This window comes from Clarias gariepinus, chromosome 15 (genome assembly GCF_024256425.1).
Source record: "Clarias gariepinus isolate MV-2021 ecotype Netherlands chromosome 15, CGAR_prim_01v2, whole genome shotgun sequence".
NCBI lineage: Eukaryota > Metazoa > Chordata > Actinopteri > Siluriformes > Clariidae > Clarias > Clarias gariepinus.
The window spans coordinates 28,718,616-28,731,836 of record NC_071114.1 but is presented as its reverse complement, the minus strand read 5'-3'; the positions used below and the strand labels follow the sequence as shown (position 1 = coordinate 28,731,836).

The window sequence follows — 13,221 nt, the reverse complement described above, 5'->3', positions numbered from 1 at the left end:
GATCTGTGTGTGTGGTGGCTCTTGATACACTGACTCCAGCCTCAGTCCGCTCCTTGTGAAAGTCCCCTAGACTTTTGAATCGCCTTTTCCTGACAATCCTCTCCAGGCTGCGATCATCCCTGCTGCTCGTGCACCTTTTTCTTTCACACTTTCATTTCCACATAACGTTCTATTAATGTGCTTCGATACAGCACTTTGGGAACATCCAACTTCTTTTGCAATTACCTTTTGAGGCTTTCCCTCCTTATGGAGGATGTCAATGATGGTTTTCTGCACAACTGTCAGGTCAGCAGTCTTCCCATGATTGTGCTTCCGACTGAATCAGACTGAGAGACCATTTAAAGGCTCAAACCCTTTGCAGGTGTTATGACTTAATTAGCTGATTAAGGGGGAAACTGAGCCCAGAATATTCAACCTTTTTACAATATTCTAATTTTCTGAGATTGTTGATTTGGGGTTTTCATAAGTTGTAAGCCATAATCATCTCAATTATAACAAATCACGGAACTATCTTGCTTTGCATGTAATGAGTCTATCTTATATAATAGTTTCACCTTTTACGTTGCATTACTGAAATAAATGAACTTTTGCATGATATTATAATTTTTCAAGTTTCGCCTGTAGTACCTCTGCTTCGTTAGGTTGCCTTGCATACCTAACGAAGCGGATGTTGATTATTTTTCTAAAACAAACTTTTTATTTTTTTTTGTAACTTAGCATAAAAATAAAAGAGAACAGATTTTACCATTCAACAATGTTAGAATTAAAGAAGCAAATGCTAAGAGCTAAAACAGAACTCACCGTAATGTTAGACTTTCCAGCATACTTTCCGTATTTCAGTAGCAAAGGCTTCACCATCTTTTTCTGAGCCACTATCTGTTGAAGCGATTGAAAGATATTTGCTTATTGCATTTCTACTGAGAAAAAGTACAAACAGCAAAAATTACACACAAGCACAGGTGTCTCACCTGACCAAGCGTACACTCCATCCCACCCAGGAAGTCGTCGTCGCGGGTCCCGATGCTGTGGGTCCCATGAATGTCATAGACCTCGAAGCGCAGCTTCTGTACCTCCTCAAAGTAGTAGTCTAACATTAGGACCTTAGCAAACACTGGGTTCAGGTTGCTCTTGATCACCTCAGTGCGATCCAGCTAAACAAACAACATAACAGGAATAAGGTCACAATTTACCAATGAATAATTCAATTAGTTAAAATAAAACTTTTGTGCTGATATGTAAATGTATTCCTGGTTATTGTAAAATAAAAGTAGATGACGCATGTTGCACTGTAGGTAAAACTATACATGGTGTCTTAAAAATCTGTCATTTGATCTCAAAATAAAAAACCTTGCTTTAAACCATTTAAAATAATACTGTATATGTACAATAATTAATATTTTATTCCAAGAAGTACATCCTTAAACTGTACCCTCAAGGATCAATGTAGTATGAATCACTGGAGCCTATCCCAGGAGACCCTGGATAGGGTGCCAATCCATCACAGGACACACATACATTACGGGCAACTGGGGAATGGCAAATAGCCTAATCTGCATGCCTTTAAACTATGGGAGGAATTTCCCTGAGGAAACCCATCTACTGCAGGGAGAACAAGCATACTCCAAGTAAACAGACCCAAGGTGGGAATCGAACCTACACCATTGAGGTGCAAGGCCACAGTGCTCACACTAAGCCACCATGCCATCAGCACCTTGCTTACGTTTGACTGATGGTACTTAGCTAGTAACCTAGTAACCCATTGTAAGGATCTATAAAAAGATGGAAACTTTAAAGACCTAAATAATTTTAACTTTAAACACCTAAATAATTTTAATTAGGACAAATCATGGCTTGAACTATCTTGCTTTGCATGTAATGAGTCTATCATGTACAGTACATTTCATAAACACTGTTGTGTTAACCAACTGTAGAGTAACAGTATATATATTTTTTACTATAACAGATTATAAGTATTAAGCAAACAAGTGTATAAATTTAAATTCAAATTCAAATTTTATTTGTCACGTACACAGTCATACACAGTACGATATGCAGTGAAATGCTTTTTCGACTACCACTATAGTTATAGTTTTTTTACTTAAAACAATTAGCATTTAAAAAGTTTTAAAAAACATAAAAAATTATGTCAATTATCAATTATGTCAGTCAATTGCATGTAGTATTTTATTCTGTGCAAATTTCAAATTCCATTTTCATTTGTCATCCATGCCAACACAAATTTCCATTAAAATTCATGTAATTTTTTAGATAAGCTTTCTATTTATCATAAACTAATAACTGGCACTTTGGGATTTTTTTAATTACTTTCAGAGTAAATAATTGTACTGTAGGTACGAACTAAAGCTGTGAGAAGGGAACCAAAGTAATGTTGAACCACACACACCATAGTATTAGTTGGGGAGCATTTGCACCAATTATTTGCAGAAAACTGATAAAATCTCAATCCGAATATTGCTTGTCACATGACTCTATGCTGATCAAATAACTTGATCTTACTGCTCTTAAACGCTTAAAGCCACGTTCCTGCATATGACTTGCTGATTTTGCTGAATATTTACTATCAGGAATTATTTGATCTGTCAAATGCAATAATCCAGGGTCTTCCAGAGAGTTATGTAAAATAACTGAATTTAAAACAGTAATTGCTATGAAATAGGGCACAGTATATGTAAACCATGCAGGACGCTGCAGGTGTCCAGTTAAATGGCTGTGGTGGGACAAAAGCATGTCGTAGCTGAGAGAACAAAAAGACAGTGATAAAAGAGCGTTAGAGAACATAAGGAGGGAATATATAGAGAGGGAGTTGTGAGTTGGTCACAGAAAATGAGATGTGAGTGGGTTTCGCTCCCACTCGGTTTAAGCAGCCACTATCGATTTGCATGACAATGGCACTTCCCTGTTGAGAGGGACTGGAAAAGCTCGGAGTAGAAAGACTAATGGCTTATATCCTCTCTGTGTACATCCTAAATCCCAGCGCCTGAACTCACCCACAGGCAAGAGCACTGAGCTGCACTCTCAGCATCGCTGCCAGCACTCGAGGCCAGATTAAATGAATAAAGATCACCTGACTCGCTCGACTCGGATCCAAAACCTGCTTATTATACAGTATTCGACCAAAAGTTTGTGGACAGCTGAACCATCTGTTCTTCCACAAAAGTCATGAGTACACAATGTATAAAATGTCTTTCTATGCTGTAATTTAATCATTTCTCTTCAAAGGAATTAAGGAGCTCAAAGCTGTTCCTGCATGAGTATGCAAAAATGTACATGGTTTGCTAAAGCTGGAGCGGAAGAACCTGAGTGGTCTGCACAGATTGCAAGCTTCAACCGACACCTAAACACCTTAGAGATGAAGACTGCGACCCTGACCCTAAGTCAACCTGGGTCTTGTAAAAGGTGTAAAACTGATTAGCTTTTACAGAAGACTTCATGCACAGTGTGGTGATAATACTCTTTTCTAAAAATTTAAACCTTGCAAAAGAACTCTGTGTGAATGATGAGCCCAGCCAAGCTAATCCTTGAAAACCAGTGGATAACTTGTCAGCAATTTGCGGGAGAGATGCATCCGTCCGCGGGAACTGTACATTTAATCATTCACAAACACTACCTGCACATTGGGTTGGGAGTTATCGCCACATTCCCCGTACAATCCCGACCCGCTCCAAGTCATTTCCACATGTTTAAGCCATCAAAGGAGTTCCTGGGAGGCCAGTGTTGGCATAGTCTGATCATGGTTCCAGCATATTGAGGAGAAACTTTCTACCTTGATGGTATCCAAGCACTAGTGAAACACTGGGATACGTGTAGCAGGGGATTATATAGGGAAATACTAGGAGTTTTTACTGTCATTACTGTTATTCTGCACACTTAAATCCAGGTTTGACTTGAACGCCCCTCGTACATAAGATAAGAGTGCAAGTATATCTCTTGTCAACCACAGAGTCTCAAGACAAACGAGGCATCCGTGAGCTGTATGTACTGTATGCGGAGGAATTCAAGTATGCTGCCCAGTTCATGTGTCTTGATGGAATCATGTGTTCACATAATAATTAAAAGCCTGGCTCCTAAATGAATGGAGTTCCTTATGCATTAGAATGAAATCTGAGACAAAAGCACGTCCTTTAATTTATTTCTAGTCCGACTATTTTATCCATTTTTAACATCCTGAGCTATTCATCAGCCACCGTGTAATAAAAACTCTATACAATCTCTTAATAATTGCTTCATTCAGTCTGACTTTACCACAGCGAGGAGGTCTGATTTAATGTATTGTTATCTGACACTGTCAATGTCACAGCAGTGTGTACTGAGACTGACTCACACTGCAGTGAATCATGCGTTCGAAAGAAAACACGTTGGCTCATAGTTTAACACATAGACCAGGAGCTTAGCAGGCGCAACAACTGACGGCATAATTATGGCCTTGGATTTACACAAGGAACGACCCGTCACATTGAGCGAGGTAGTGATGTGACACTTAAGACGCCTACATGGATGTACACTGGAATTTAAGCTTCTTTAAAGTTCGATGTATATACAGCAGCCTGTGTTTGCGTGCAAGAAACGTGTTTACGTTAAATCAGGACTGACTTGGACAAATGTTCCAATATATCACGTACAGTGGTGTGAAAAACTATTTGCCCCCTTCCTGATTTCTTATTCTTTTGCATGTTTGTCACACAAAATGTTTCTGATCATCAAACACATTTAACTATTAGTCAAAGATAACACAAGTAAACACAAAATGCAGTTTTTAAATGATGGTTTTTATTATTTAGGGAGAAAAAAAAATCCAAACCTACATGGCCCTGTGTGAAAAAGTATTGCCCCCTGAACCTAATAACTGGTTGAGCCACCCTTAGCAATAACTGCAATCAAGCGTTTGCGATAACTTGCAACGAGTCTTTTACAGCGCTCTGGAGGAATTTTGGCCCACTCATCTTTGCAGAATTGTTGTAATTCAGCTTTATTTGAGGGTTTTCTAGCATGAACCGCCTTTTTAAGGTCATGCCACAACATCTCAATAGGATTCAGGTCAGGACTTTGACTAGGCCACTCCAAAGTCTTCATTTTGTTTTTCTTCAGCCATTCAGAGGTGGATTTGCTGGTGTGTTTTGGGTCATTGTCCTGCTGCAGCACCCAAGATCGCTTCAGCTTGAGTTGACGAACAGATGGCCGGACATTCTCCTTCAGGATTTTTTGGTAGACAGTAGAATTCATGGTTCCATTTATCACAGCAAGCCTTCCAGGTCCTAAAGCAGCAAAACAACCCCAGACCATCACACTACCACCACCATATTTTACTGTTGGTATGATGTTCTTTTTCTGAAATGCTGTGTTAATTTTACGCCAGATGTAACGGGACACGCACCTTTCAAAAACTTCACAAGGTATTTTCCCAAAAGTCTTGGCAATCATTGAGATGTTTTTGTAGCAAAATTGAGACGAGCCTTAATGTTCTTTTTGCTTAAAAGTGGTTTGCGCCTTGGAAATCTGCCATGCAGGCCGTTTTTGCCCAGTCTCTTTCTTATGGTGGAGTCGTGAACACCGACCTTAATTGAGGCAAGTGAGGCCTGCAGTTCTTTAGATGTTGTCCTGGGGTCTATTGTGGCCTCTCGGATGAGTTGTCTCTGCGCTCTTGGGGTAATTTTGGTCGGCCGGCCACTCCTGGGAAGGTTCACCACTGTTCCATGTTTTTGCCATTTGTGGATAATGGCTCTCATTGTGGTTCGCTGGAGTCCCAAATCTTTAGAAATGGCTTTATAACCTTTACCAGACTGATAGATCTCAATTACTTTTGTTCTCATTTGTTCCTGAATTTCTTTGGATCTTGGCATGATGTCTAGCTTTTGAGGTGCTTTTGGTCTACTTCTCTGTGTCAGGTAGCTCCTATTTAAGTGATTTCTTGATTGAAACAGGTGTGGTAGTAATCAGGCCTGGGGGTGACTACAGAAATTGAACTCAGGTGTGATAAACCACAGTTAAGTTATTTTTTAACAAGGGGGGCAATCACTTTTTCACACAGGGCCATGTAGATTTGGAGTTTTTTTCTCCCTTAATAACGTAAACCTTCATTTAAAAACTGCATTTTGTGTTAAATTATGTTATCTTTGACTAATAGTTAACGTTTTTTGATGAGCAGAAACATTTAAGTGTGACAAACATGCAAAAGAATAAGAAATCAGGAAGGGGGCAAATAGTTTTTCACACCACTGTACATCATCCACACCTGCTTAATAACTTTTTAAATTTTTACATCATGGCCTTTAGTTAAAAATGAACATTTTCCCAACCTTTCTCGCTCACTCGCTCATCGTCTATACCGCTTTATCTTGTATACAGGGACGTGGGGACCTTGAGCCTATCGGTGGTCCCAATCCATCGCAGGGTACACACATACACACACTCACATGCTCATTTACACACTACGAGTAATTTAGGAACGCCAATTAGCCTAATCTGCATGTCCTTGGACTGTAGAAAGAAAGCGGAGTACCCGGAGGAAACCCACCGAGCACAGAGAGAACATGCAAAGGGGGTGGGGATTAAACCCAGATCCTGGAGGGGCAAGGCGACAGTGCTATATTTAGGATTTTAGGGTCTCATTGCACCTTATGATCAAAAAGAGAGTCTTGAGGTGACCCTGAAATTGGTGTTTTAAAGTTTTTTTTCTAATCAAGTTCTAAAGTCATCCAGTCAAATGCTCTTCACTCATCTGAATCATTTTTGCTGTGTGTCTCCAAGTATCTCTAAGTTAGGAATAAGTGGATGGGAGATGGCTGAGTTTGTGACTGACAGATTTGCAGCAGTATGTTACCAACTTGGGGTAGAATCTCACCAACTCACAACTTTTGCTTATTTGTTTTCTTTCTTACTTTTTTTATTCCCCAGCAGTTAATCTGCTCTACCATGACTGGCATAACTGTAGGTCAAAAGTGCAGTTGTTTAACTGGAAACCCATTTTCGCTAATAGGAATTTGACTTCTTTTGAGGTAACCAGCTGTTCACTGATGAAGACGAAACTGTTCATGATGATTTCAATCACTATGAGAGTAACTCTAAGCCATCATAGTGAAACTGTTTCACTATCATAAGCCGAACTGTCATCAGCAGTCCCATGTATCCATAAGCAGACCATATGGAGCCATCAGCAGCCGCCCTGAGCGATCTCCATGTGAACTCCAATCAGAAGTTGGAGGTTATAAGGTTATTATGTCAATGTGATATGTGCAGTAACGTAGTCTTGGCAAGATTAAAAATAGAATAGAAATGAAAAATATTTCCATATCATTCCCGTTTGGCTCAGTGCAGATTTTTTGCTAAAATCCAGCCACCGCAGTATCTGATGTTATGTCTAGTTTCTCAGACGCTACACATTTCCTCTGGTATGAAAATGTATGAACATGAATGAATATCAATAGGTGTCTGTGTACACTCCACAGCTATAGAATTTTAACATTTTATCATTTTATCTCTTTATAACTGTTTATTCTGTAATCTTCGGCAGGGTGGTGTAGTGGTTAGCACTTTCGCCTTGCACCTCCAGGGTCCAGACGTCTGCGTGCACGGAGTTTGCATGTTCTTCCTGTGTTTGCTGGGTTTCCTTCGGGTACTCCGGTTTTCTCCCACAGTCCAAAGACATGTAGGTTAGATTGAGTGGCGTTCCCAAATTGCCTGTAGTGTGTGAATGAGAGTGTGAGTGTGTGTATGTGTGTGTGTGTGTGCCCTGCGGTAGATTGGCACCCTGTCCAGGGTTTACCCCGCCTCGTGCCCTAAGCCTACTGGGAAACTCGTGTAAAACAGCAATTAACCATTATTAATGTGTTGAGAAAGTAATTCCTAAACTAATAAATAAATAAGTAATTTTTCTGGTTATTTTACTAGGCTATGATTTAATGTAAAGTGTGCAGGATTGTTTTGGGCTACAAATAATTACAGTATGAAAAACTAAGGACAGTTGACCACCTGAGGAGCGCTCCTGGGTGTCTCATCGTTGTTGCCTGTACCTCTTTATCCTGTATACAGGGGCGCAGGGGCCCAGGAGACCTAGGGCATGAGGTGGGGTACCCATCGCAGGGCACACACTCATACACATACTGACACGCTCACTTACACATACTATGGGCAATCTGGGAACTCCAATTGGCATAATCTGCATAATTAGCAAAATCGAAGTATCTGGAGGACACCTATCAAGCAGGAGGATAACACAGAGAAAGAGAGAGAGAAAGAGAGTGTTACTACAGTATGACTTTAAGGCTACTGTAAGTACTGTAAGGAAAGGTACTTTTCCTTAAGTATAATTGTAAATGGAGGACTAGATAGACTATTTGTGTACTATTCCCACCTCTGGTTGGCATGCCCTTCATGGTGTACCTTGAGCGCCCTTGCATAGTCTCCAGGCCCCTTGTGACCCTACACAGCATATGCGGCATAAATAATGGATGGATTGAAGGCTGTATGTATTGTGAAGATTTTTTAAATAAACCTTCAGCAAATGGATCCTCACACCCCACTGATGTGGAGCCTCAACTGTTACACTTATAAAGTCAAAGAAGTAAAACGTATTCTAAAACATGATGTTCCTCACCTGCTGTAATTTGTCATGGACATCATGCATTAGTAACTTCCATTCAGAGCTCACAGTTTTTGCAACATTTTGAAGGCACGCATTGTTCCCACCTAGCACGGGGAGAACACGCAAACTTCATGCACACAAGACCCGAGGCGACAGAGAAGCCTAATGCCTTAAAATTGGCTTCGTGCAAGACAGCTCCATAAAAACTCAGCTCTTAAAACCTGCACAAGGACGATCTCATACCTGATCAGGACCGAAATAGTTGGCTAGCTTGGATTTATCAGCTTTGTGTTGTGTTCTGATTTTAGCTGGAGAATAATTTGTATGGAGTTCAACTGATGCAATGAAGAATGGTTTGAAAGTAAATAAAAGCTCTGGGTCACCGATGTCTAGTGAAATAAGTCCTGACAGCATGCATACAGAATTCTACTGAAAACACTTCTGCAAGGTCATTTGCATACATTATCATAGATTTTGACCAACTCTGTGTTGGCACTGTCAGAATTAATGACCTTCCTGCCGTTCGAGAGACTAATGAATTCCACTCCAGGTTTGTCTTATGATTAATGAGAAGGAGCAGCTTTCTACATTCATACTTGTTTTCGTCTAATTTCCATATATCCTTATAAGCACGGAATTGAGACGTAAGGAAATGACAGCGTGTTGAGAGAGGCAAAACAGACAGTATTGTCATTTCTTCCTGCTTATTTGAAGCCTACATTTTTTGAAATATCATTCCAGCTATTCGTCAGTCATCATCTCGCTTCCTTCAGCATGCTGAGATCGGAGATGCTCTGTATTTCATCCTGACATACCGAGGATTCAAAAAAAGCAGCAGGGTTAAAAATTTCCAGATTGAGGTACACATAAACTGAGATGTGGGCAATTAGTTGCTCCATCTCTTCTGTTCTACGAGTCGTCATTTGATCAGGCTAAAAGAGAAGAGAAGAAGACGAGTGCCATCCCTCACTGGGTTTCACTTTGTTCTTTTTACACTGCAGTCGAAATAATAAAGTGCCAGGATTAAGATTTCATCCCTCCGCCCGAAATATTCCCGCAGACTGAAATCACCGGCTGTCTTCAAAACCGTGGCTGCGGATTCAGATAATGTTTTACTTAACATGACTTCTTTCAAATGGAAAACTGGCTGTGAGCTGCTTCTTGTATTTCTCACTCAGGCTTCTGCTCCTGTGCAGCGATTCATCAAGGGACTGTACACTTTACACAAATGTTTGCAGCCAAGAAGCTCTTTAACTGCAGAATAAATTTCACTGGCACTTTGAAAATAATCCAACTATTCAAATTATTCAAAAGTTTGTCTCATTATTTAAATGTGGGAATTGATACTTTGGCTATTTTTTTGCGCAAGAAAACTTTTTTCTCATGAATTTTTCCATCAAAAAAACACATTCGAGCCGACGCTATTCATAGACTGAGTTTGGATTGAACTCATTTATTTAAATTAAATTCAAATCAAGCGGCCATTCAACCGGTAATAATTACAGTGAGCTGGATTAATGCGTTGAATAGGAAATAAAACAGTGTGATGGTGCGCTGTTATAGAGAAATAATCAGTGACGAGGTGGTGACGTGAAGCGGTGTTACTTCTATCACCCTGTACAAATATTTTTATTTTTGTATTTTTAGTTTTTTCCCTATACTAAGCACACATTTGACACAATGGGGAAAAAATATGTTTTATTCCTTTTATACCACCAATTTACCAATAAATAAAGGTGGAAAACCCACTGAGGAACCCACTCAGGTCTTGTTGTCACTCATTCATTCTATGACCTACATATTTTTTAATCAGTTATTTTATAGTAAATCTTGCATACATATTTAAAACATGTTAGTCGATGTATATATCTTTCTTATTCACTCAGTGATTCAGTCGGATAATTTAGCTACTCAAATGTCTGCTAATCCGACCTGAATATCTACCTGTAAAAGGTAACAAATTAAAATCATTCTACATATAATTTTATGTCGAGTGAATCACAAAAAAAAAAAATTACTTTAGCTGGGTTTTTACAGACACAATTAGGTCACAATTAGCGAAACTGGCATTAACATGACAAAAAAATATATAATAAAAACTATAGAACTTTGTAAAAATTTTGCATTTGCGATATGATTCTATAGAACTCTATAGACCCGCAATAGAACTAATGCTATGACATTGACGTCCTATAGAACTTTATGGAATTTTTAAGAAGACATGAATGCATCTTTTATTATATAAAGAATGTCTCTAATTTCTATTTCTTTTCTTGACCTTGTTGTGTCTGCAAATTAAGTTTACTCTCTGATTCGTCTCGAGCAGCTGTTTTTCTTACAGGATTTTAAGAGTTAAACACTTCTAACAGTATCTAAAAAACACTAAAATGCTGTGTAAGTTGTGTGGTTGATTATTTAAATGTCATATAGTGAGAATCTTTTTTTTTTCTTCTAGTCTACAGTACACTCCAGTCCAGTAGGTGGTGGTATTGCATCAAACTCAAAAGAAGAAGAAGTAATAATTAGATCATTTTGCGAATTCTTTGTGAAACATGGAAACGTGTGTATTTTCTGTAAAAGCTGTGTTGTAATTAATAACATTTTTACCTTTCAATTGTACGTTTACCTAAAAAAAAAAGGAAATTTAGTTAACCTATAAAGGCTTAAAACTTTGACCCTAACCCATCAGCGAATCGTTACTATAGAGAACTGTATTTCTATATAATACGTTATATCCTACAGAACTTTAGAAATATGTTCTTTGGGATTTTTGTTGAACATTTCGACAGAGCATTCCTTATAGCGAGATGTACAAGACATTTCATGTTTTACATTATCTGAATTTTAACACAAAGAGACAGCTGCAGCACTAACTACAGCGGGAGTCTGTCACAGCGGATGACGAACTGGTGCGGTTGCTGAGTCTTTTTCTACATTGACAATTGAGGAACTTAACCCATAAGAGCCCAGGTCCAGTTCGTCTTTAAGGGACATTATAGGGGATGTAACACAGACCAAACAGACCACGTGGAACATATTTTGAAAGACGTCACATGGCATCTTCCCTGACACTTTCGTGGTTAAAAGCTGTATGTGACGAATGTCACAGCAATATTTTCTCCATTGGTTTTATATCAATTTGTTTGAGAAATGCAGTCAGAACAGGTTAAATGTAAAATATGAGATGTTAGTAAATCGTTAAATGATTAAATATGATTTAGATTATACATAAAATAAGCTTTTTAAAACAAGCTAGTCGTCTCACATGCGCTACCCAGGTACAACATGATTTTGGAAATGATGTCACGGGTACACAAATTCACAGATTGTCACATGACTGCTCCACAGTGTCACATGTCACATACATTTAGATTTGAGCAGTTGCGGGTTAAAGGTCTTGCTCAAGGGCTCAACAGGGACAACCTGGTGATCGTGGAATTTAAACCTGGGACCTTTCGAACCGTAGTCCAATGCCTTAACCACTGAGCCACCCCTGACATAGGGGCTTTATGAGTTGAAGTTAAGGATAAAGCTAAACAAAGACATTCCCAGAACATATGTGACATTAATGTGTTAAGTAGTTTTATGTTCTACTTAAAAAAAAATTGGAAAAAAAATAATATTAATAAAGTTTTTAATAAGTATTATAAATACTCATTATACATAAGTATGTATAATACTTATGTAAAATAGTACTTAATTAAGAGTTCTAATAGTACTGATTGAGTTTAAATATATTGCACAGCATAACTAAGATACGACCCAGCTAACAGTTTTAGGTTAGCATCAAGCATTCTTAAGATATTGTGCTTTTTTGGATTTTGGATAACTTTCTGGGAACATTTCAACAAGCCTGGTATAAGATTTTGAGAAATATTTTCGTGCCCTCTCAGAATGTTGTTAAATAACATCCTGGGGACGTTCGAATGCGCTCTCAGCTCACACTCACCTCAGTCCACTGGCCTTGACTCTGCACCAACAGGATGACGCTGGGGTCAGACTTTTTCAGCGTGTCGCGGTCCAGCAGGGATTTGCAGGACACGCGCAGCTCCACTTTAGTGACGCAGGCTGCTGGGCCGCCGATCCCGGCCACAGGGGAACTCGCTTCCTGCGATTCACTCATTCTGACTCAGTGTTGAAGTGCGCAAAAGTAAAAGTAAAAATAAAAGGAAATTCGAAATTTGCAAACGAACAGCAATTAAGATTATTTAACGGCATCCACTGGTTAAGAAAGCAGGACAAGCGGTCATCTCTGTCGCAGGTTGTCTCTGTGGTTGAGATGGGTTACACGGAGCTGTCACATGAGCTGTTCTGGAGGTGCATGAGGATGAGATTGGTGTCTAGTCCACAGTGGAACCCTAAACAGAAAGAAAAAATGTTTGATCATCCTTCAAAACATCTCAATTTTAATGTTTAATGTTGCATGGATATAAATAAGAATCAGGATTTTAGTACTACAGTCGTTCTTTAATGGCTCATCAGAACCGTGATTTCAATGTGAACCCAAAGGTTTCTTGTGGAACCTTCGACCCTCAATCATGCAAATGCAACGCTCACCTAAAAAAAAAAAAAAAAAAACAGCAGCCTGTCATGGCCAATGCTTCATGCACAACTCATCAGTG

At 39.1% G+C, this 13,221-nt stretch overlaps 1 protein-coding gene across 1 annotated transcript in view; it reads right to left on the bottom strand.

Annotated features, from left to right (window-relative positions):
- cpne7 (copine VII) overlaps nucleotides 1–12,824 on the bottom strand; it is a 55,071-nt gene extending 42,247 nt beyond the window's left edge. Inside the window, exons 1-3 of the mRNA XM_053513028.1 lie at nucleotides 12,549–12,824; nucleotides 969–1,151; nucleotides 802–876 (exon numbers count right to left, since the gene is read on the bottom strand). Coding sequence (XP_053369003.1) covers nucleotides 802–876; nucleotides 969–1,151; nucleotides 12,549–12,722 — 432 coding nt within the window. The 5' untranslated portion in view covers nucleotides 12,723–12,824. The remainder of the gene's footprint in view (nucleotides 1–801; nucleotides 877–968; nucleotides 1,152–12,548) is intronic.
- Nucleotides 12,825–13,221: the final 397 nt, after the last annotated feature.